Source organism: Lutra lutra, chromosome X (genome assembly GCF_902655055.1).
Source record: "Lutra lutra chromosome X, mLutLut1.2, whole genome shotgun sequence".
In the NCBI taxonomy this organism is placed as follows: Eukaryota; Metazoa; Chordata; class Mammalia; order Carnivora; family Mustelidae; genus Lutra; species Lutra lutra.
Window position 1 is genome coordinate 47,776,417 of NC_062296.1, and position 22,405 is coordinate 47,798,821.

General features: G+C 37.3%; 1 protein-coding gene across 4 annotated transcripts in view; it reads right to left on the bottom strand.

Moving 5' to 3' along the window:
* CHIC1 (cysteine rich hydrophobic domain 1) overlaps positions 1-22,405 on the bottom strand; it is a 74,916-nt gene that overhangs the window by 44,914 nt on the left and 7,597 nt on the right. For all 4 annotated transcript variants that reach the window (XM_047716118.1, XM_047716116.1, XM_047716117.1 and 1 more), the window contains exon 2: positions 18,596-18,650. In XM_047716118.1, the coding sequence (XP_047572074.1) occupies positions 18,596-18,650 (55 nt within the window). The remainder of the gene's footprint in view (positions 1-18,595; positions 18,651-22,405) is intronic.

Genomic DNA, 22,405 nt, shown 5'->3' on the forward strand with positions numbered 1-22,405 from the left:
ATTAAATATACTCTCTAGTTCCATCCATGTTGTTGCAAATGGCAATATTCCATTCCTTTATATGGCTGAATAATATTGCATTTTGTGGATATATCTATATCTGTATCTGTAACTATATATCACATTTTCTTTATCCATTCATCAGTCCATGGACACTTACACTGCTTCCATACCTTGGCTCTTGTAAATAATGCTGCTATAAACATTGAGGTGCATATATCCCTTTGATTTAGTGTTTTCGTACTCTTTGGGTAAATACCTAGTAGTGTGATTGCTGGATGATAAAGCAGTTCTATTTTTAACTTTTTTGAGGAACTTCCATACTGTTTTCCATAGTGGCTGCACCAGTTTGCATTCCCCACAGTACAGTACCTGAGTGTTCTTTTGTCTCCACATCGTTCTTATGGTAGTACCATACTGTTTGGGTTATTATGGCTTTGAAATATAACTTGAAGTCTGGAATTGTGATGCCTCCAGCTTTGCTTTTCTTTTTTAAGACTGCTTTGGTTATTTGGGGTCTTTTGTGGTTCCAGACAAATTTTAGGGCTGTTGATTCTAGTTGTGTGAAAAATGCTGTTGTAGGGGTGCCTGGGTGGCTCAGTGGGTTAAGCCGCTGCCTTCGGCTCAGGTCGTGATCTCGGAGTCCTGGGATCGAGCCCCGCATCGGGCTCTCTGCTCAGCGGGGAGCCTGCTTCCTCCTCTCTCTCTGCCTGCCTCTCTGCCTGCTTGTGATCTCTCTGTCAAATAAATAAATAAAATCTTTAAAAAAAAATGCTGTTGTAGACTGCATTAAATCTGTAGACTGCTTTGGGTAATATAGGCATTTTAACAATATTTGTTTTTCCAATCCATGAGCATGGAATGTCTTTCCATTCCTTTGTGTTGTCTTGAATTTCTTTCATCAGTGATTTATGGTTTTCAGAGTACAGGTCTTTCACCTCTTGGGTTAGGTTTATTCTTAGGTGTCTTATTATTTTGGATGAAATTGTAAATGGGATGTTTTCTTAATTTCTCTATCACTTCATTGTTAGTGTATAGAAATGCAACAGATTTCTGTACATTGATTTTGTATCCTGTGACTTAAATTTATCAGTTCTAGCAATTTTTTCGTGGGGTCTTTAGGATTTTCTATATATAGTATCATATCATCTGCAAATAGTGTAACTTTTACTTCTTCCTTGATGATTTGGATGCCTTTTATTTCTTTTTGCTGTCTGACTGCTGTGGAAAGGACTTACAGTACTATGTTGAATACAGGTGGTGAGAGCAGACATCCCTGTTTTGTTCTGTTTTTCACCATTAAGGATGATGTTAGCTGCGGATTTTTCATAGGTGGCCTTTATTATGTCGAGGTATATTCTCTCTAAACTTATTTTGTTAAGAGTTTTTATCATGAATGTGCATTTGAAAAGAATGTGTATTCTGCTGTCCTAGGAGGGAATGTTCTGAATATCTGTTAAGTTCATCTATTCCAGTGTGTCATTCAAAGCCATTGTTTCCTTATTGATGTCCTGTTTAGACGATCTGTCCACTTAATGTAAGTGTGGTGTTAAAGTTCCCTACTATTACTGTATTGTTATGGATTAGTTCCTTTATGTTTGTTGTTAACTGTTTACATATATAATTTACATTTAAACAATTATCATATCTTCATGTATCTTCATATCTTATAGCATATAATTCATATATCATATAGTTCATATATCTTCATGTTGGATTATCCCCTTTACTATTATATATTGTCCTTTGCTTCTTGTTAAGTCTTTGGTTTAAAGTCTGTTTTGTCTGATATAGATGTTGCTATTCTGGCTTTCTTTTGATATCCATTTGAATGTTAAATGTTTCTCAATCCTCTCACTCTCAATCTGTAGGTGTCCTTAGGTCTAAAATGGGCCTCTTGCAGGCAGTAAATAGATGGGTGTTTTTTTTTCTTAATCCATTATGCCACCCTATGTCTTTTGATTGAAGCATTTAGTCCATTTACATTCAAAGTAATTACCAATAGATACATATTTATTGCCATTTTATTACTTGTTTTGTGGTTGTTTCTGAAGACTTTCTCTGATCCTTTCTTGTCTTTTTTCATGTTTTGCTTATTTCTTTAATGATATGTTTGGATTTTTCTCTCCATTCTTTGCATATCTATTAGTGGTTTTTGATATGTGCTTACCATAAGGTTTGTATATAACCTCTTCTGCATATAGCAGTCCATATTTTTGATGGTCATTTAACTTTGAACATATTCTTTTCTCCTGTCCTCCACACCTTTTAGGTATGTTATTGTATTTTATATCCTTTCTTTGTGAGTTTGACTTTTTTGCAGAAAAATTCATTTTTACTGCTTTTGTGTTTCCTGCATCTATACTGTCACTTTTGGTCTCTCTACTCAAAGAGGCCCTTTTAATATTTCTTGCAGAGCTGGTTTAATGGTCATGAACTCCTTTAGCGTTTGCTTGTCTAGAAAACTTTATCTCTCTTTGTATTGTGAATGATAGCCTAGCCAGGTAGATAGAGTATTCTTGGCTGCAGATTCTTCCCTTTCAGCACCTTGAATATATCATGTTACCCATTTCTGGTTTGCAAAGTTTCTTTTGAAAAACGTCTTGCTAGTCTTATGGGTTTTCCCTTGTAATTTAATGACTTCTTTTGTCTTGCTGCTTTTAAAATTTTTTATCACTGTATTTTAATTTAATGACAATATATCTGTGTGTTGGTCTGCTTTTGTTGATTCTGTTGGGGGGGGGGTTCTCTGTGCCTCCTGGATCTAGATCTCTCTTTCTTTCCCAAGGTTAGGGGAACTTTCAGCTCTTATTTCTTCAAATAAATTTTTTGCCCCCCCCCCTCTCTTTTCTTTTTCTGGGATTCCTATAATATGAATGCTATTACATTTGATGGAGTCACTCAGCTCTCTCTGTTTATTCTCATTTTGCATCTTCTCTTTCTTTTCTCCCTCTTGTTCAGCTTGATTATTTTCCATTACTTTGTCTTCTAGGTCACTAATTCATTTCTCTGCTTCTTCCATCCTCTGTTTATTCCATCAAACATGTTTCTCATTTATTATTATTTTTAAAAGATTTTATTTATTTATTTGACAGAGAGAGAGAGAGAGAGGTGTCACAAGTAGGTATAGTAGGAGGCAGAGGGAGAGGGAGAAGTAGGCTCCCTGCTCAGCAGAGAGCCCTATGTAGGGCTTGATCCCAGGACCCCAGGATCATGACCTGAGCCAAAGGCAAATGTTCAACCAACTGAGCCACCCAGGCACCCCACATGTTTCTCATTTATGTTGTGCCCTTTATCTCTGCTATGTTATTCCTTCCTTTGTGTTAAGGGTCTCACTCAGGTCTTCCACTTTTTTCTCAAGTCCAATGAGTATCCTTATGACCACTGCTTATATTCTCTATCAGGGATGTTACTTACATCTGTTTGACTTAGGTCTCTGGCTATGGCCTTGTCCTGTTCTTTCATTTAGGATCAATTTCTCTCTCTCGTCATTTTGTTTGCCTCTTTTGTCTCTTTTCTCTGTGTTAAGATTAAGTCAGTGTTTCTTCTGTTCTTGAAAGTAGTGATTTTATGAAGAAGAAGTCCTAGAGAGCCCTGGAGTGCAGTGTCCCCTGTTCACCAGAACCTGGATCTTCAGTAGAGTATCCTATGTGTGTTTTTATGCCCTGCTGTTTCATCTGATTCAATTTTCCTTTTAGTGCAGTCATTTGCAGTGACTTTCTGCCTGTTGTGGCCATGCTTGCTCTCTGTGGGGACCCAGGAGGCCAGCTCTGGGTGGGAGGAGTTCCCACTGAGGAAGATAGTGTTAGCAAAATTTTTGCTGGGTCACTAGTCCTATGCTGGATCCCCTGAAGCACTGTGGCAGCTGGGGGCTTCAGGCCAGGGTGACTAAGGGCACAGGGCTAGGCATGTATGTGACAGTAGCTGATGGTGTGTGGTTGGGCATGGCCCATGAGGGCTGCTGAGTGCATGCAATTGAGTGCAGTGTGCAAAGGCACCTGTAGGCATCTGGCTGAGTAGGCGAGTGATGGAGCCTAGGAACAATGGAAGGCGTCCAGAGAGGTGCACAGGTGGGCATGGCTTGTGATGGGCAATCAGCTACATTTTGAATACAAATTCAATGTTCTTTAGTTCTTCAATTCTTTAGAGGAAAAACAGAGATGTCCTTTTAAAAAACAGAGGGGAGTCGGATGCCTGGGTGGTTCAGTCGGTTAAGCCTCTGCCTTCGGCTCAGGTCATGATCCCAGGTCCCTGGGATCGAGTCCCACATTGGGCTCTGTGCTTGGCAGGGAGCCTGCTTCTCTCTCCACCTTCTGCCTTCCACTCTGCCTGCTTGTGTGCTCTCTCTCTGACAAATAAATAAATAAAATCTTAAAAAAAACAGAGGGGAGATAGGCAAGGTGGCGGAGGAGTAGCAGATTGAAGCGACATCAGATCACAGAAGTTCAGCTAGATAGGTATCAAACCATTCTGAACACCTACAAACTCAACTGGAGATAGAAGAGAAGCGCAGCAATTCTAGGAACAGAAAATTGACCACTTTTTGAAAGGTAGGACACGTGGAGAAGTGAATCCGAAGGGATGGGAAGACAGACCATGGGGGAGGGGCTGGCTCTGTAAGCGGAAGAGCAACGGAGCACAAAATCAAAACTTTTAGAAGTCTGCTCCACTGAGGGACATCGTTCCAGAGGCTAGTGCGGGTGAAGCCCTCACAGGGAAAGGGTGGTCTCAGGTCCTGCAGGGTCACAGGAAGATTGGGGGTGTCTGAGTTTGGCAAAGCTGCCAGGTATTGGAGCAGGAAAGCTGACTACAGACAGAGCCAAAGAATGAGCTTTCTGATTGGGGTTTTCTTAAACCATGATCCAAGGCACAGATGGGCCACTGCTTCTCATGCCACAAGTGGATCTGGGGAGACTCATCTTCCTGCTCCTGAAGGAACAGTGCAGCAGGAATCTGCTGGGTTTGGGGCTGTGCACCAGAGATAGAAACGTTTGGTCACATGCTGGGTGAGCTCGGAGTGCGGCTGGAGACCAGGGAAACAGGAGTGATTGACTGCTTATCTCTGAGGGCACACTGAGGAGTGGGGCCCGAGCTCTTGGCTCCTCTGGGTCAGAGATTGGAAAGCGGTCATTTTCATTCCCATGCTCCAGAGCTCTACGGAAAGCATTCAGGGAACAAAAGCTCCGAGAGCAAACTTGAGCAGATTACTTAGCCCGGGCCCTGACAAGGGCGGTGCAATTCGGGCTAGGGCAAAGACATTTGATAATCACTGCAACAGGCCCCTCCCCCAGAAGATCAGCAAGAACATCCAGCCAAGACCAAACTCACTGATCAAGGAGAACAGCGGAACGCCAAAGCTAGGGGAAAGCATTGCATAGAATTCATGGCTTTTCTGCATAATCCTTTAGTCTTGCAAAGTTAAATTTTTTATTAATTTTATTTTTTTCTTATTCTATTTTATTAACTTTTCCTCTTTCCTCTTTTAGCATTTTATAACTAGTTTGTCTTAACAATACCTTTCTAAAAAAATCTTTTTAAACCTTCATTGTTATAGTGATATTTTATCCCTTCCTTGTATTTAACCTTATTTTTTGTATACATACAGGTTTTTTTTTTATAAAAAATTTTGGGACACAATTTCTTCCAATACATCAAAATATACCCTAATCCAGCACACAGCAGTGTTCTAGTCTCCAGCCTGAGCACATTCCCCCCTCTTTTTTTTTTCTTTTTCCAACCAATTTATCTTATCAATTTGTTTTTTAGAATTTTTAAAAAAAATTCATCTTTACACTCATAATTCCATCCCTTCATCATGTCTACCCTTATTTTTGTATATAGTCTTTCTTTCTTTAAAATTTTGGGAGGTAAATTCTTCCAAGAGACCAAAATACACCCAAAATCAAGTGGGTGGCTCTGTTCTATTCACCAGTCTAATAAAAATATATATTTATTTTTTATTCCCCCCCCCATACTTCTCCCCTCAGTTTTGGATCTTTTCTGATTTGGGTAGTGTACATTTTTCTGAGGTCTTTGCAACCCTTTTAGTATTTTATTATCTTGTTCATATATTCTTATCTGGATAAAATGACAAGGCAGAAAAACTCACCACAAAAAAAGAAGAGGAGGCAGTACCAATGGCTAGGGACCCAATCAATCAGACATTGGTAATATGTCAGAACTAGAGTTCAGAAAGATCATTCTCAAGGTGCTAGCTGGACTTGAAAAAGGCATGGAAGATATTAGAGAAACCCTGTCTGGAGAAATAAAAGAAGTAAAATCTAACCAATGTGAAATAAAAAAAGCTATTAATGAGGTGCAATAAAAAATGGAGGATCTTATTGCTAGGATAAATGAGGCAGAAGAGAGAATTAGTGATATAGAAGACCAAATGATGGAGAATAAAGAAGCTGAGCAAAAGAGAGACAAACAACTACTGGACCATGAAGGGAGAATTTGAGAGATAAGTGATACCATAAGACAAAACAATATTAGAATAATTGGGATTCCAGAAGAAGAAGAAAGAGAGAGAGGGGCAGAAGGTATATTGCAGTGAGTTATAGTAGAGAACATCCCTAATTTAGGGAAGGAAACAAGCATCAAAATCCAGGACGCACAGAGAACCCCCTTCAAAATCAATAAATATAGGTCCACGCCCTGTTATCTAATAGTAAAACTTACAAGTCTTAGTGACAAAGAGAAAATCCTGAAAGCAGCTTGGGACAAGAAGTCTGTAACATACAATGGTAGAAATATCAGATTGACAGAAGACTTATCCACAGAGACCTGGAAGGCGAGAAAGGACTGGAATAAAATATTCAGAGCACTAAAGGAGAAAAATATGCAGCGAAGAATACTATATCCTGCTAGGCTATCACTGAAAATAGAAGGAGAGATAAAAAGATTCCAGGACAAAAAAAAAAAAATTAAAAGAATTCACAAACACCAAACCAGTCCTACCGGAAATATTGAAAGGGGTCCTCTACGCAAAGAGAGAGCTTAAAAGAAGTGGACCACAAAGGAACAATGACAATATACAGTAACAGTCACCTTACAGGCAATACAATGGCACTAAATTCATATCTTTCAATAGCTATCCTGAATGTAAATGGGCTAAATGCCCCAATCAATCAAAAGACACAGGGTATCAGAATGGATAAAAAAATAAAACCCATCAATATGCTTTCTGCAAGAAACTAATTTTAGACCCGAAGACACCTCCAGATTTAAAGTGAGGGGGTGGAAAACAATTTACCATGCTAATGGACATCAAAAGAAAGCTGGGGTGACAATCCTTATATCAGATAAACTAGATTTAAAGCAAAAGACTATAAAAAGAGATGAGGAAGGACACTATATCATACCTAAAGTCACTGTCCAACAAGAAGATCTAACAATTTTAAATATCTATGCCCCTAACATGGGAGCAGCCAACTATATAAACCAATTAATAACAAAATCAAAGAAACACATCGACAACAATACAATAATAGTAGGGGACTTTAACACTCCCCTCACTGAAATGGACAGATCATCCAAGCAAAAGATCAACAAGGAAATAAAGGCCTTAAATGACACACTGGGCCAGATGGACATCACAGATATATTTAGAACATTCCATCCCAAAGCAACAGAATACACATTCTTCTCTAGTGCACATGGAACATTCTCCAGAACAGATCACATCCTGGGTCACAAATCAGGTCTCAACTGATACCAGAAGATTGGGATCATTCCCTGCGTATTTTCAGACCATAATGCTCTGAAGCTAGAACTCAATCACAAGAGGAAATTTGGAAAGAACTCAAATACAAGGAGGCTAAAGAGCATCCTACTAAAGAATGAATGGGTCAACCAGAAAATTAAAGAAGAATTTAAAAAATTCATGGAAACAAATGAAAATGAAAACACAACGGTTCAAAATCTGTGGGACACAGTAAAGGCAGTCTTAAAAGGAACATATATGGCGATATAAGACTTTATCAAGAAACAAGAATGGTCTCAAGTACACAACATAACCCTACACCTAAAAGAAAGAGATAGAGAAAGAACAGCAGAGAAAGAACAGCAAAGAAAGCCCAAACACAGCAGGAGAAGAGAAATAATAAAGATCAGAGCAGAAACCAATGAAATAGAAACCAAAAGGACAGTAGAACAGATCAATGAAACTAGGAGCTGGTTCTTTGAAAGAATTTTTATTAAGCCCCTGGCCAGACTTATCAAAAAGAAAAGAGAAAGGACCCAAATAAATAAAATCATGAATGAAAGAGGAGAGATCACAAGCAACACCAAAGAAATACAAACAATTATAAGAACATATTATGAGCAACTATACGCCAGCAAATTTGTCAATCTGGAAGAAATGGATGCATTCCTAGAGACATATAAACTACCACAACTGAACCAGGAAGACATAGAAAACCTGAACAGACCCATAGCCAGTAAGGAGATTGAAGTAGTCATTAAAAATCTCCCAACAAACAAGAGCCCAAGGCCAGACAGCTTCCTGGGGGAATTCTACCAAACATTTAAAGAAGAATTAATACCTATTCTCCTGAAACTGTTCCAAAAAAATAGAAATAGAAGGAAAACTTCCAAAGTCATTTTATGAGGACAGCATTACCTTGATCCCAAAATCAGATGAAGACCCCACCAAAAAGGAGAATTACAGACCAATATCCTTGATGAACACGGATGCAAAAATTCTCACCAAAATACTAGCCAATAGGGTCCAATAGTACATTGAAAGGATCATTCACCATGGCCAGGCGGGATTTATTCCTGGGCTGCAAGTTTGGTTCAACATCCACAAATCAATCAATGTCATACAATACATTAAGAAAAGAAAGAACAAGAATCACAGGATATTCTCAATAGATGCTGAAAAAGCATTTGACAAAGTACAGCATTCTTTCTTGATCAAAACTCCTCAAAGTGTAGGGATAGAGGGTACATACCTCAATATCATTGAAGCCATCTATGAAAAACCCACAGTGAATACCACTCGCAATGGGGAAAAACTGAGAGCTTTCCCCCTAAGGTCAGGAACACAGCAGGGATGTCCACTATCACCACTGCTATTCAACGTAATACTAGAAGTCCTAGCCTCAGCAATCAGACAACAAAAAGAAATAAAAGGCAAAGAAGAGGTCAAACTCTCACCCTTTGCAGGTGATATGACTTTATGTGGAAAAACCAAAAGACTCCACTCCAAAACTGCTAGAACTCATACAGGAATTCAACAAAGTGTCAGGATATAAAAGCAATGCACAGAAATCAGTGGCATTTCTATACACCAACAGCAAGACAGAAGAAAGAGACATTAAGGAGTCAATCCCATTTACAATTGTACCCCAAACCATAAGATACCTAGGAATAAACCTAACCAAAGACGCAAAGAATCTGCACTCAGAAAACTATCAAGTACTCATGAAAGAAATTGATGAAGACACAAATAAATGGAAAAATGTTCCATGCTCATGGATTGGAAGAAAAATATTGTGAAAATGTCTATGCTACCTAAAGCAATCTACAATTTAATGCAATCCCTATCAAAATACCATCAATTTTTTTTCAAAGAAATGGAACAAATAACCCTAAAATTTATATGGAACCAGAAAAGACCCCAAATGGCCAGAGGAATGTTGAAAAAGAAAACCAAAGTTGGTGGCATCACAATTCAGCTATCAAGCTCTATTACAAAGCTGTAGTCATTAAAACAGTATGGCACTGGCACAGAAACAGACACATACATCAATGGAACAGAATAGAGCCCAGAAATAGACCCTCAACTCTACGGTCAACTAATCTTTGACAAAGCAGGAAAGAATGCCCAGTGGAAAAAAGACAGTCTCTTCAACAAAGGGTGTTGGGAATATTGGACAGTCACATGCAGAAGAATGCAACTGGACCATTTCCTTAAACGACACACAAAAATAGACTCAAAATGGATGAAAGACCTCAATGTGAGACAGGAATCCATCAAAATTCTTGAGAAGAACACAGGCAGCAACCTCGTTGACCTGAGCCACAGCAACTTCTTCCAGAAACATTGCCAAAGGCAAGGGAAGCAAGGGCAAAAATGAACTATTGGGACTTCATCAAGATCAAAAGCTTTTGCACAGCAAAAGAAACAGTCAACAAAACCAAAAGACAACTGACAGAATGGGAGAAGATATTCACAAATGGCATATCAGATAAAGGGCTAGTATCCAAAATCTATAAAGAACTTATCAAATTCAACACCCAAAGAACAAATAATCCAACCAAGAAACGGGCAGAGGATATGAACAGACATTTTGGCAAAGACATCCAGATGGCCAACAGAACAGAACAACATGAAACTGTGCTCAACATTACTCAGCATCAGGGAAATACAAATCAAAACCACAATGAGATATCACCTCACACAAGTCAGAATGGCAAAAATTAACAAGTCAGGAAACAACAGATGTTGGAGAGGGTGCGGCGAAAGGGGAATGGAAGCTGGTGCAGCCACTCTGGAAAACAGCATGGAGGTTTCTCAAAAAGTTGGAAATAGAGCTACCCTATGAGCCAGCAATTGTAGTACTGGGTATTTACCCTAAGGATACAAATGTACTGATCCAAAGGGGCAGGTGCACCCAAATGTTTATTGCATCAATTTCCACAATAGCCAAACTATGGAAAGAGCCAAGCTGTCCATCAAGAGATGAATGGATAAAGAAGATGTGGTGTGTGTGTGTGTGTGTGTGTGTGTGTGTGTATGTGTATATATATATGTATATATGTATACACACACACACACACACACACAATATGCAGCCATCAAAAGAAATGAAATCTTGCCATTTGCTATGACGTGAATAGAACTAGAGGGTATTATGCTGAGCCAAATAAGTCAATCAGATAAAGACAATTATCATATGATCTCTCTGGTATGAGGAATCTGAGAGACAGAGTGGAGAGTTTGGGGGGTAGGGAAGGAAAAAAATGAAACAAGATGGGATCGGGAGGGAGACAAACTATAAGAGACTCTTAATCTTACAAAACAGACTGAGGGTTGCTGGGGGGAGGTGGTGGTGGAGAGGGTGGTTGGGTTATGTACATTGGGGAGGGTATGTGATATAGTGAGTACTGTGAAGTGTGTAAGCCTGATGTTTCACAGACCTGTACCCCTGAGGAAAATAATACATTATATGTTAATAAAAATAATTAATAAAAAAAGAAAGAGCATTTTACATCAGAAAAAAACCAATGCCAAGTTGCTATCTTAAGATTTACCTCTCAGTGATACTCAACTTCTTTTTCCTAGTCAATCACTGAGCAATGAAATAGAAATTAAAATAAGGAAAATATATTTATATATTTAGCTCTAATTGTAATATAACATTACTATAAATTCTCTTTAAATTGTGTATCTAGAAACACTAATACATTTTTAAAATATGGTAAATTTTATATAAACTAATGTAAATCATAAAATTATTAAATCTGTGCACTTACAAATTTAAGTGCTTATAACTAGAATTTAAATTTTTATTTAAAAAGTAAAATTTTTACTTAGAGTATTTATTTGGAAGTGTATAAGCACAGACAAAAAATAAAAATAAAGAGCGAGGCTAAAGCCAAAACCAATCAGTTGAAAAGGTAAAACATGCTTTTTGTTTTAAAATATTGTGAATAAAATATATGCCAAGATATATAAAATTTGTTATAAAATCTTTTATTACATGCTTCTGGAAATAAATAAACAAAACTTTTAAAAGAATGTAGCAATTTTCCTTCTTTCTTGCCAATACTTACCACCTTTAACACATAATCGTGTCAATTATTACTTTGTTACCATGATTAAACTATAAACTACTATAGTGAAGTTACTAAAAATGAGAATTCAAATTTTTTGAAGTCATAAGATAAATACATTGAAAGGAAAACTACTAGAATTTCAAAAAACAAAATAAAACCTTCGTTTTGCCTTTAAAAGGAGGCCAGGATTGTCTTTAGAAAGAAAATTTGTGTTTGAATAACAGTAAAGTCATAAAACAGATGATAAGGACATAGTAAATGAGAATTGGTTAACTCCTGATTTAAACATTGTGAAAAAAATGTTTAGTTAACTGTGTGGAATTAGAGTGTTACTCATTTACTTCCATATAATCGAGTATCTTTAGTAATGAAAGTTAGTGGAAGCCTTTTACTTTCTAGCTAAATGGCAGGTTATAAAGAAACTGAATTCCTTCTGACTTTCTTGGAAAGAAAAAAGAAAGCTACATCATAAAGGTGGGGGAAAGAGTCATAATATTTTGTAATAGGATGCAAGAGCCTGCAAACAGAAGAAAATATAAGCAAAACCCAGCAAGACTGTTTTGCCTCCTTCAATCATGGGGAACACAGCCCTATCAATCACTTGTCATATTGGATCACAATAGTAGTGGTCGATTTTATGGCTTAGATTTCCCCCAATATCACACACTAATCTCTCCATAATACCATTTAATTGTTCTAAGCTGAGGGCCAGAAGCTTTCATTTCTTTTCCAAAGTACTGTAGTTTTTTCATTTTCTGGTCACCAGAATCTGTGGTATGCACCGGCTTGATATATCTTATCATGACAGGAAGACTTATCATTAGTAAAATGGGCAAAACAATCTTTTCTGCACTTAATGTAGGTTATCTTTTTATTTGTATTAGAAGCATTAACACATAAACACAAAATTAGTACTGAGCCACGAAGCTTGTCAAAATGGCTTTTTACAACACAGATGCAAAAATTCTCGCCAAAATACTAGCCAATAGGATTCAACAGTACATTAAAAGGATTATTCACCACGACCAAGTGGGATTTATTCCAGGGCTGCAAGCCTGGTTCAACATCCGCAAATCAATCAATGTGATACAACACATTAATAAAAGAAAGAACAAGAACCATATGATACTCTCCATAGATGCTGAAAAAGCATTTGACAAAGTACAGCATCCCTTCCTGATCAAAACTCTTCAAAGTGTAGGGATAGACGGCACATACCTCAATATTATCAAAGCCATCTATGAAAAACCCACCGCAAATATCATTCTCAATGGAGAAAAACTGAAAGCTTTTCCGCTAAGGTGAGGAACATGGCAGGGATGTCCGTTATCACCACTGCTATTCAACATAGTACTAGAAGTCCTAGCCTCAGCAATCAGACAACAAAAGGAAATTAAAGGCATCCAAATCGGCAAAGAAGAATTCAAACTATCACTCTTCGCAGATGATATGATACTATATGTGGAAAACCCAAAAGACTCCACTCCAAAACTGCTAGAACTTGTCCAGGAATACAGTAAAGTGTCAGGATATAAAATCAATGCACAGAAATCACTTGCATTTCTCTACACCAACAACAAGACAGAAGAAAGAGAAATTAAGGAGTCCATCCCATTTACAATTGCACCCAAAACTATAAGATACCGAGGAATAAACCTAACCAAAGAGACTAAGAATCTATACACAGAAAACTATAAAGTACTCATGAAAGAAATTGAGGAAGACACAAAGAAATGGAAAAATGTTCCATGCTCCTGGATTGGAAGAATAAATATTGTGAAAATGTCTATGCTACCTAAAGCAATCTACACATTTAATGCAATTCCTATCAAAGTACCATCCATTTTTTTCAAAGAAATGGAACAAATAATCCTAAAATTCATATGGAACCAGAAAAGACCTCGAATAGCCAAAGGAATATTGAAAAAGAAAGCCAAAGTTGGTGGCATCACAATTCCGGACTTCAAGCTCTATTACAAAGCTGTCATCATCAAGACAGCATGGTACTGGCACAAAAACAGACACATAGATCAATGGAACAGAATAGAGAGCCCAGAAATAGACCCTCAACTCTATGGTCAACTCATCTTCGACAAAGCAGGAAAGAATGTCCAATGGAAAAAAGACAGCCTCTTCAATAAATGGTGTTGGGAAAATTGGACAGCCACATGCAGAAAAATGAAATTGGATCATTTCCTTACACCACACACGAAAATAGACTCAAAATGGATGAAGGATCTCAATGTGAGAAAGGAATCCATCAAAATCCTTGAGGAGAACACAGGCAACAACCTCTTCGAAGTCAGCCGCAGCAACATCTTCCTAGGGACATCACCAAAGGCAAGGGAAGCAAGGGCAAAAATGAACTATTGGGATTTTATCAAGATCAAAAGCTTCTGCCCAGCAAAGGAAACAGTGAACAAAACCAAAAGACAACTGACAGAATGGGAGAAGATATTTGCAAATGACATATCAGATAAAGGGCTAGTGTCCAAAATCTATAAAGAACTTAGCAAACTCAACACCCAAAGAACAAAGAATCCAATCAAGAAATGGGCAGAGGACATGAACAGACATTTCTGCAAAGAAGACATCCAGATGGCCAACAGACACATGAAAAAGTGCTCCATATCACTCGGCATTAGGGAAATACAAATCAAAACCACAATGAGATATCACCTCACACCAGTCAGAATGGCTAAAATTAACAAGTCAGGAAATGACAGATGGTGGCGAGGATGCGGAGAAAGGGGAACCCTCCTACACTGTTGGTGGGAATGCAAGCTGGTGCAACCACTCTGGAAAACAGCATGGAGGTTCCTCAAAATGTTGAAAATAGAACTACCCTATGACCCAGCAATTGCACTGCTGGGTATTTACCCTAAAGATACAAACGTAGTGATCCGAAGGGGCACGTGCACCCGAATGTTTATAGCAGCAATGTCTACAATAGCCAAACTATGGAAAGAACCTAGATGTCCATCAACAGACGAATGGATAAAGAAGATGTGGTATATATACACAATGGAATACTATGCAGCCATCAAAAGAAATGAAATCTTGCCATTTGCGACGACATGGATGGAACTAGAGGGTATCATGCTTAGCGAAATAAGTCAATCGGAGAAAGACAACTATCATATGATCTCCCTGATATGACGGAGAGGAGATGCAACATGGGGGGTTAAGGGGGTAGGAGAAGAGTAAATGAAACAAGATGGGATTGGGAGGGAGACAAACCATAAGTGACTCTTGATCTCACAAAACAAACTGAGGGTTGATGGGGGGAGGGGGGTTGGGAGAGGGGGGGTGGGGTTATGGATATTGGGGAGGGTATGTGCTATGGTGAGTGCTGTGAAGTGTGTAAACCTGGCGATTTGCAGACCTGTACCCCTGGGGATAAAAATATATGTTTATTAAAAATAAAATAAAAAAAATGGCTTTTTACGTTTTCAGAATTAATTCTGTGCAGTTTTGCTTAGTTTAGGCATAAAAGCTATTTAGAATCCCATTCATGCCAGAAGACTGATTTTTTAAAAGGCAGATTTATTTTTCTATTTTAAAGACTGCATTTATTCATTTTAAAATATTTTACACAAAGGCTGTTAAGTTTGGAATTCAGAACTTCCTTTTTCCTTTTTTTTTTTCTGGTTAATGTAATTCTTCTTGCCTCTTCCCCCAGTTATTAGAGAAGCATTTGGATAATTCATAATAACCTATACAATTACAACAGTGCCTACTGGACAAAAATTGTCTCATTAAAAAGAAAAGTGAATTTGGAGGACAAGGGGAGATGGAGAGGAGAAGGGAGTTGAGGGAAATTGGAAGGGGAGGTGAACCATGAGAGACTATGGACTCTGAAAAACGATCTGAGAATTTTGAAGGGGTGGGGGGTGGGAGGTTGGGGGCACCAGGTGGTGGGTATTGTAGAGGGCACGGATTGCATGGAGCACTGGGTGTGGTGCAAAAATAATGAATACTGTTATGCTGAAAAAATAAAAAAAAATTATAAAAAAAAAAAAGAAAAGTGAATAAAATTAATGTTACCACCATGTAGCTTTTAAAAATCAGACTTTCAGAATTCCTGTTGGTGTTGTTTTCATCACTAAAAACTAAATTAAGAAAAAAATATCGGTATCATTTATGCCTCATTTAATATATGAGAAATCCTGTCCACTTAAAATAATGCACACTAGAATACCCAATCATTGATATGTGCTATAGAAATGGTCACCTGAAGAGAAAGGATATCTTTAAAAAAGCTCATATTCAGATTGCAGCTTAATATTCTTATTCTAGTTTAAAAAGACTGTACTACCTTTTTCAATGATGGAGTTTTTAGTTTTAAAAGGCTTGGAAAGAAATATGAAGAAATATTCTAAGTATTCCTTGAGCATATAAAACCAGCCCATTTCAAAGATGGATACATTTTGTGCCTGTAAACTCTATGCTCTGACATTTTTTTTTTGATATTCATTTTCTAGAAATCCTTGGACTTGTAATTCAAACTTTTAAAAAACAAACCAGTAATAAAACTGAATGTAACTGCCCAGACAACACATGCAGCAGCACCAGGGAAACACAAAGCACAAGTTTTCCCTTGGAGATGCTTTAGTTCACATTCTCTTTAATACTGAATTTGTCATCTTTCCACAAACACATTATTATTCAAGGGATTTTTCCACAGCTATTTTTTTCTTTTGGAGAAAACATATATGATTAATTCATATAAAACAAATCTAAGTTTGAACTGCTGCTTCAATTTGCAAATTATTCTAAATGATCAGGATAGGAAGGTAGAACATTCTAGAGAGTGAGGCCAAAACATCAAACCAGAGGGCTCTTTGTACCCTAAAAATGTAAATGGACATATATCTTCTGTTAACTTAGCCAGGGACTATTTCCACTTGCTTATTATATAGAATGATTTGACAGTATACATAAGGAGAGACAGAAAAGGTCAACAGTTTAAAAATGACAGATTACTGGTGGGACCAGTCAATAAACTGTTACTCAGATAAAGAATGTAAAAGTAGAAAAAGCAATTAAAAATTGAAAGCTGGTAAGAAAAAATTGGAGAAATAAATAATCAGGATGAAACTGGGATACACTGGTGGGGAAAAAAACCTTACACTGGGAAGCTAGTAAGTACCTGACAATATACTCGAAGTTTTACATATGTTCTTTCGTTTAATCCTTACAATAAGAAATGAAGTACTAGTCACATAAAAACTGAGGCTCAAAGAAGTGGCTCTCTCAAGGCCACAAAGACAGTAAGTGACAGACCTTGTATTCCAACCCAGATCTGATTTCAAAGTTTAACTACTCTATACTGTCTCTAGCTAGCTCCCATTTTTCAGGGGGTAAAGGAAGCAAATAAAGTATAAAATATCTTTCAGGGTTAAATCAAATAGAATTTTTTACAATTCTAGTGAGAACTCCTGTGAAATGAAATAGCTCTGCTGTCTTTTGCTCCCTACCGACCTCTGAATAATGCTCTGAGAGTAGGCCAAAAGTGAAAAGCAAGCAGCTAGAAAATGTATCATGACAAAAAGGAGCCAATATTAGATGCATTTTATCCCATTCTCAGAGAGTGTAGAATGAGCAGACAAATTAAAGCAAATTCAGGTTTGAATAGGTAACACAGTGACGTGGTTCAAAAATCAAAATAATACTAAATACCAAAATACCAAAAATGGTCTTATCCTTATCCTTGCCTCCACCTATCTCATTCTCCTTCTCCCATCAAGGTCACCACTTTTATTTAGTTCCATGTGCAGTCTTCTAGAATTTCTTTATACAATTATTAATGTGCTTATTTCTCCCCCTTTATTATACATACTGTAGACAAGGATTTGTACCTTGCTTTTCTCACTAACATTATGACAAAATTTAACAATAAATTGCATAAAGGCCCTTTAGGGAATGGAATGATTTTAAAATCTGACCAAATCTATACTGACAAGTAGCATTGTTCTAGTAATAAAATTGTACAGAATAGTATTAAATTACAGGTTTCAAAATACAAAAAGTTAATTTCTCTTAACCCCAAGTCATCATTTCACCTATCTAGCATTCAGCTATTAACCATTTGGGAATTACTGAGTATTTTGTAATATAATGGCTTTTCTCTTTCTTGTATATTTCCTCAAGTAACAAACATGTGTAAGCAACTTTTTGCCTTAGTCAAAGCCTTTTTCTTTGGGCCTAGAAGTTAGCATTACTGTTGTAAGAGAATTTTCTAAACTTAGTCTCAAATCCTAAAAAGTCTTTGAATGCTGAACCTGAAGTGTGAAGATACCACGGAATATAGAGGAACCAGAGAACAGAAAAGTAGTAATTTATTGCAGCGAGTCCAATTTTAGAAACTCAAACTATTTAAAAGGTAGAAAAACGTCTGACCAAACACTTGATTCTTTTGATGTGTAACAAATCATACTGCAGGACACTTTTAAAAATAATAGAGTGATACAAAGTTAAACAATGATAACTTTGTTAACTCTAAAGAACACTGGGATTACGGACCTAAATGAAAACAATTATAGCTACTAGTGCTGAGAATAAAGGTCAAAATCGGAAAAACTGAACAGATAAGCAATTAATAGCTGGCATTAATGGACAATGAGCAAGATAAATGGTCATAGGCCAGTAGTCATAGTGACAGCTTTATCAGTAATGACACAGCTTCCAAGTACCCTGGCCTCTTGTTATTATCAATACCAGGGAGCCAAAGTATTTGTCATAATACTGAATAAACTATAAAACAATGCTTTTAGAATTGAAAAGTTCAAAGCAAACTCTCACTTACCTTCCCTGTTAGAACTGAGGGAAATTCAGTATCAAACTTGTTGCTCAAGCCAAACCTTAAAAACAAAGAACAAAATATATTCTACCCAGCATATTTAACTCTTTACCCCCTCCCTTTTTAACTAACAAAGGCTTGCATTTTTTGTTTGATGTTGTGATTTAAAAATGTGTCCTAAAAATAATGTTATGGTATTTATAGAAAACAAATCTTTGACTATTAATCTGAATTAATAGTAAAAAAAAACTTATGGTGCAAATGTTAAAGTAGTATTCTAATTACATCCATGCATGATATGGGATTAAATAATAACAAATAAGAGCTGGAAATAAGATTTTTGACTGAAATGTTTCTGTTAAAACCCATTTTAGTTGGTAACTTTTAAAACTGGCTGATTGGTAGTATGTAGGAGTGGATAATCCTATTCTTTCTACTTTTATGCATATATGAAAATTTTCCTAATAAAGACTAATGTAACCTTTGGAGCTGTAGCTCAAAAACTTATGATCAGTTAGTATTCAGATACTCAAAGGTTGATCTTTATGAATGGCTTTCACGTATATGCTCAACTTGTTTTCAGAAAACAGGTCTCAGCCTTGAAAGCTCTGACTCAAGTAAGATCATTGAAATCTGTTTTCAGAAGTTAAGATGAATTTTATGAGCCTTCAATCACCTACTTGTTGGTTTCAGTAGGGATAACAAAGGTCACTTCCTGCATATCATCCTGTATACCATCCTCAGATGATATAGCATAGTAACTATAATTTTATAGTGTAGTATAGTATAGTATAGTAGATGATGGGTTGTAAGTAAAAATTAAAAAAAAAAAACAAAACAGGAATATTTATTGAGAATTCTTGGTGAGGTAGGCAATAACAGTAACAATTTGCCATGGGTTAGACACTGCGCTAGATAAATATGTTACTTCTGAAGTTTACAACCCTGAAAGACTAGTACTGTCATCGCCCTCTTAAAGACAAGGAAGCTGACACGCAGAAATTTTTTTTTTCAAAAAGTAACTAAAAGACTTGCACAAAGTCATATATCTAGTAAGGTGGGGAGGACCAAAATTCAAATGCTGATCCCTAAGTTCTTTCTGTCCTGTACTCAGCTTTTTGCAAGCAGAAACTATGACTTATTCATCTTTTTGCTTAGTAGCATAAAGTAATCTAGTAGGTATTTAATAAAAGTTTGTTTAATAATAAGCTACAATACTGTTTGATTCAACTGATTTATGGCCCTTTAGTCTTACGGTCACATTAAAGACATGTAAGAATCCAAATGTCTTATTAAAACTATGTGGGAATACCATATTCTCCTTGTATCATTTATGCTAATAGCTCCTTTTCTGGAACACAAGCACATCTTAAACACAAAAATTCTCTATACTTAGCAGCTAGTAGCAAGGTACACAGCTGTGTGTGTGTGTGTGTGTGTGTGTGTGTGTGTGTGTGTGTGTATACTCTTGTGTATTTAAAATATATTTTAAAACAACAAATTCTATGTTTTAAGATATTTGGGACAATTAATTAGCAACCATAAAAAGATCTTAACTTCATTTAAAAATAATTACTTCTCTAGGTATCAGTATATGTAATACGTAATGAGAACATAATAATGTTCTCATAATAATGTTTCCTTTAAGTCTATACCTGAACACAGGATACAGCCAAACTGGAAAATAAGATAGTATAGGGGCACCTGGGTGGCTCAGTGGATTAAGCCTCTGTCTTTGGCTCAGGTCATGATCTCAGGGTGCTGGGATGGAGCCCCACATCGGGCTTTCTGCTCAGCAGGGAGCCTGCTTTCCCCCCTCTCTCTACCTGCCTCTCTGCCTACTTGTGATCTCTATAAAATAAATAAATAAAATCTTCAAAAAAAAAATAAGATAGTATACCCCTGTACATGAATTTTTATGGCAAATTTCATGTGCTCTTTGAGAAACTGACACTCCAGTATTAAATATATATTTGCAACTATGTACTAACTCAGCATTCAATAACATGACCAATATATAAGAGAGCAAGAAACATCCTTCATTTCAGTTATATGTAGCTAAATAGTGACCTCATCACTATCTAAAAGGTAGAAAAACGTCTGACCAAACGTTTGATTCTTTTGATGTGTAAAAGATGATCTCAAAAAGATATAATTTAATTCATTATTCCACAAAGAGTAAATTCTTATTGTGTAACACAGTAACAGATAATAGGTTTCATTTTTAAAAGGAGACATTATACACTTTAAAGTAGAGCTCTATTTCCATATCTTGTCTAAATGCCTTTTGGATGCAATGTCAATAACATGTTCTTGATTTAGAGTCTGGGAAGATGGCAGAGTAGGAGGATTCCCAAGTCCACCGCATTCCACAGATACACCCTAGATAACAGCCACATCAGTGCAATGAACACAGAAAACCACCCAAAGACTGCACAGCAGACTTTCCAGTTAACTGAAGAGAATAAGTCACACAAAGGGTAGGAAGTGTAGAAACATGGTCAGGACTCAAGCTCCTGGTGGCACTAACCACAAATGGAAGGGACATCACAAGCACTGTGAAGGGAGAGGAGCAGACCCCCACCAACCACCCCCCCACCAGGAACCTGGACTTGGAAGACAAGTCCCCATAATATTTGGCTTTGAAATGCAGTAGGGCTTAACCCTGGGTATTTAAAAATCAGCAGGCTTATGGGGCACCTGGGTGGCTCAGTCTGTTCAGTATCCAACTCCTGATTTCAGCTTAGGTCATGATCTCAGGGTTGTAAGACTGAGTCCCACATTGGGCTCCATGCTCAGCATGGAACCTGCTTAAGATTCTCTCTCTCCCTCTGCCCCTCCCCTTGCGCATGCGTGTGCTCTCTCTCTCTCTCTTAAAAAAATAAATTAAAAAAAATCAGCAGGCTTAGCTCTTGGAGAGCGAGAGAGCAACAGGAAACTAAGCCCTTAAAGAGACAGCCTAACAACAACACTGCTGAGATAAAAACATTGAAACAGAAATTTAAAAAGGATCTGGGTATACAGAAAGGAGATTTATTTACTAATCTCAGAATGTGTGCTGGAAGGGCAGGGATCTTTAGGAGACTTCTTCAAGAACAAAAGAGCTGGTGGGTGCCAACCCCACCTCCATCCTATCCCCAGCCTAGATACCAAGACACCTGCAGGAATCAGGGAGAACACTCTCCACCTACCTTGCTAACACCACACACTCTGCTTCTGTGTTCTCCTGTGGATCTACCCCATCCAACCTACCCCACTAGGCACGCATCCGTCCAAAGCAGCTCCTGGCACATTTTATCCTGCAAGCAGCCCTGGCAAGGACCAGCACCACTCCAAAATGACTCCTGCCTGAGGAGAGGGGAAGATAAACCACATACTAGTTCAACTGTAGCCCCAGCTTTGCTATTCTCTTTGCATTTACCACTGAGCAAGTGAACTTTGTTTCCATTTCCTTAATATTCCCTCCTTTCTTAACTGTTTATAATTTCCCTTATAATGCTGTCACTTTACTGAAAATAATCTCTCACTGAGTAAATTTATTCAGAAAGACAAGTTCATCATGTCTTATTTATTGCCAATTACATATTCTCTTCCTAGAACATTTTCCCTTTACTTTGCAGCTTTGTCGCACTGTTTGGTCACTCCCTAACACTCTCCCATCCTTCTACTCTCCTCTAACATTCTTGCCTTTTCCAAAAATTTGGCTTTTAGTCATCTGCTTGTCTTTGTAAGTGAACTTTAACAGTCCCTCTATGTTTCGTAGCTTTGATAACCCTTCTATGCTGATTACCACCAAATCTGTATCTCTAGTTCTGC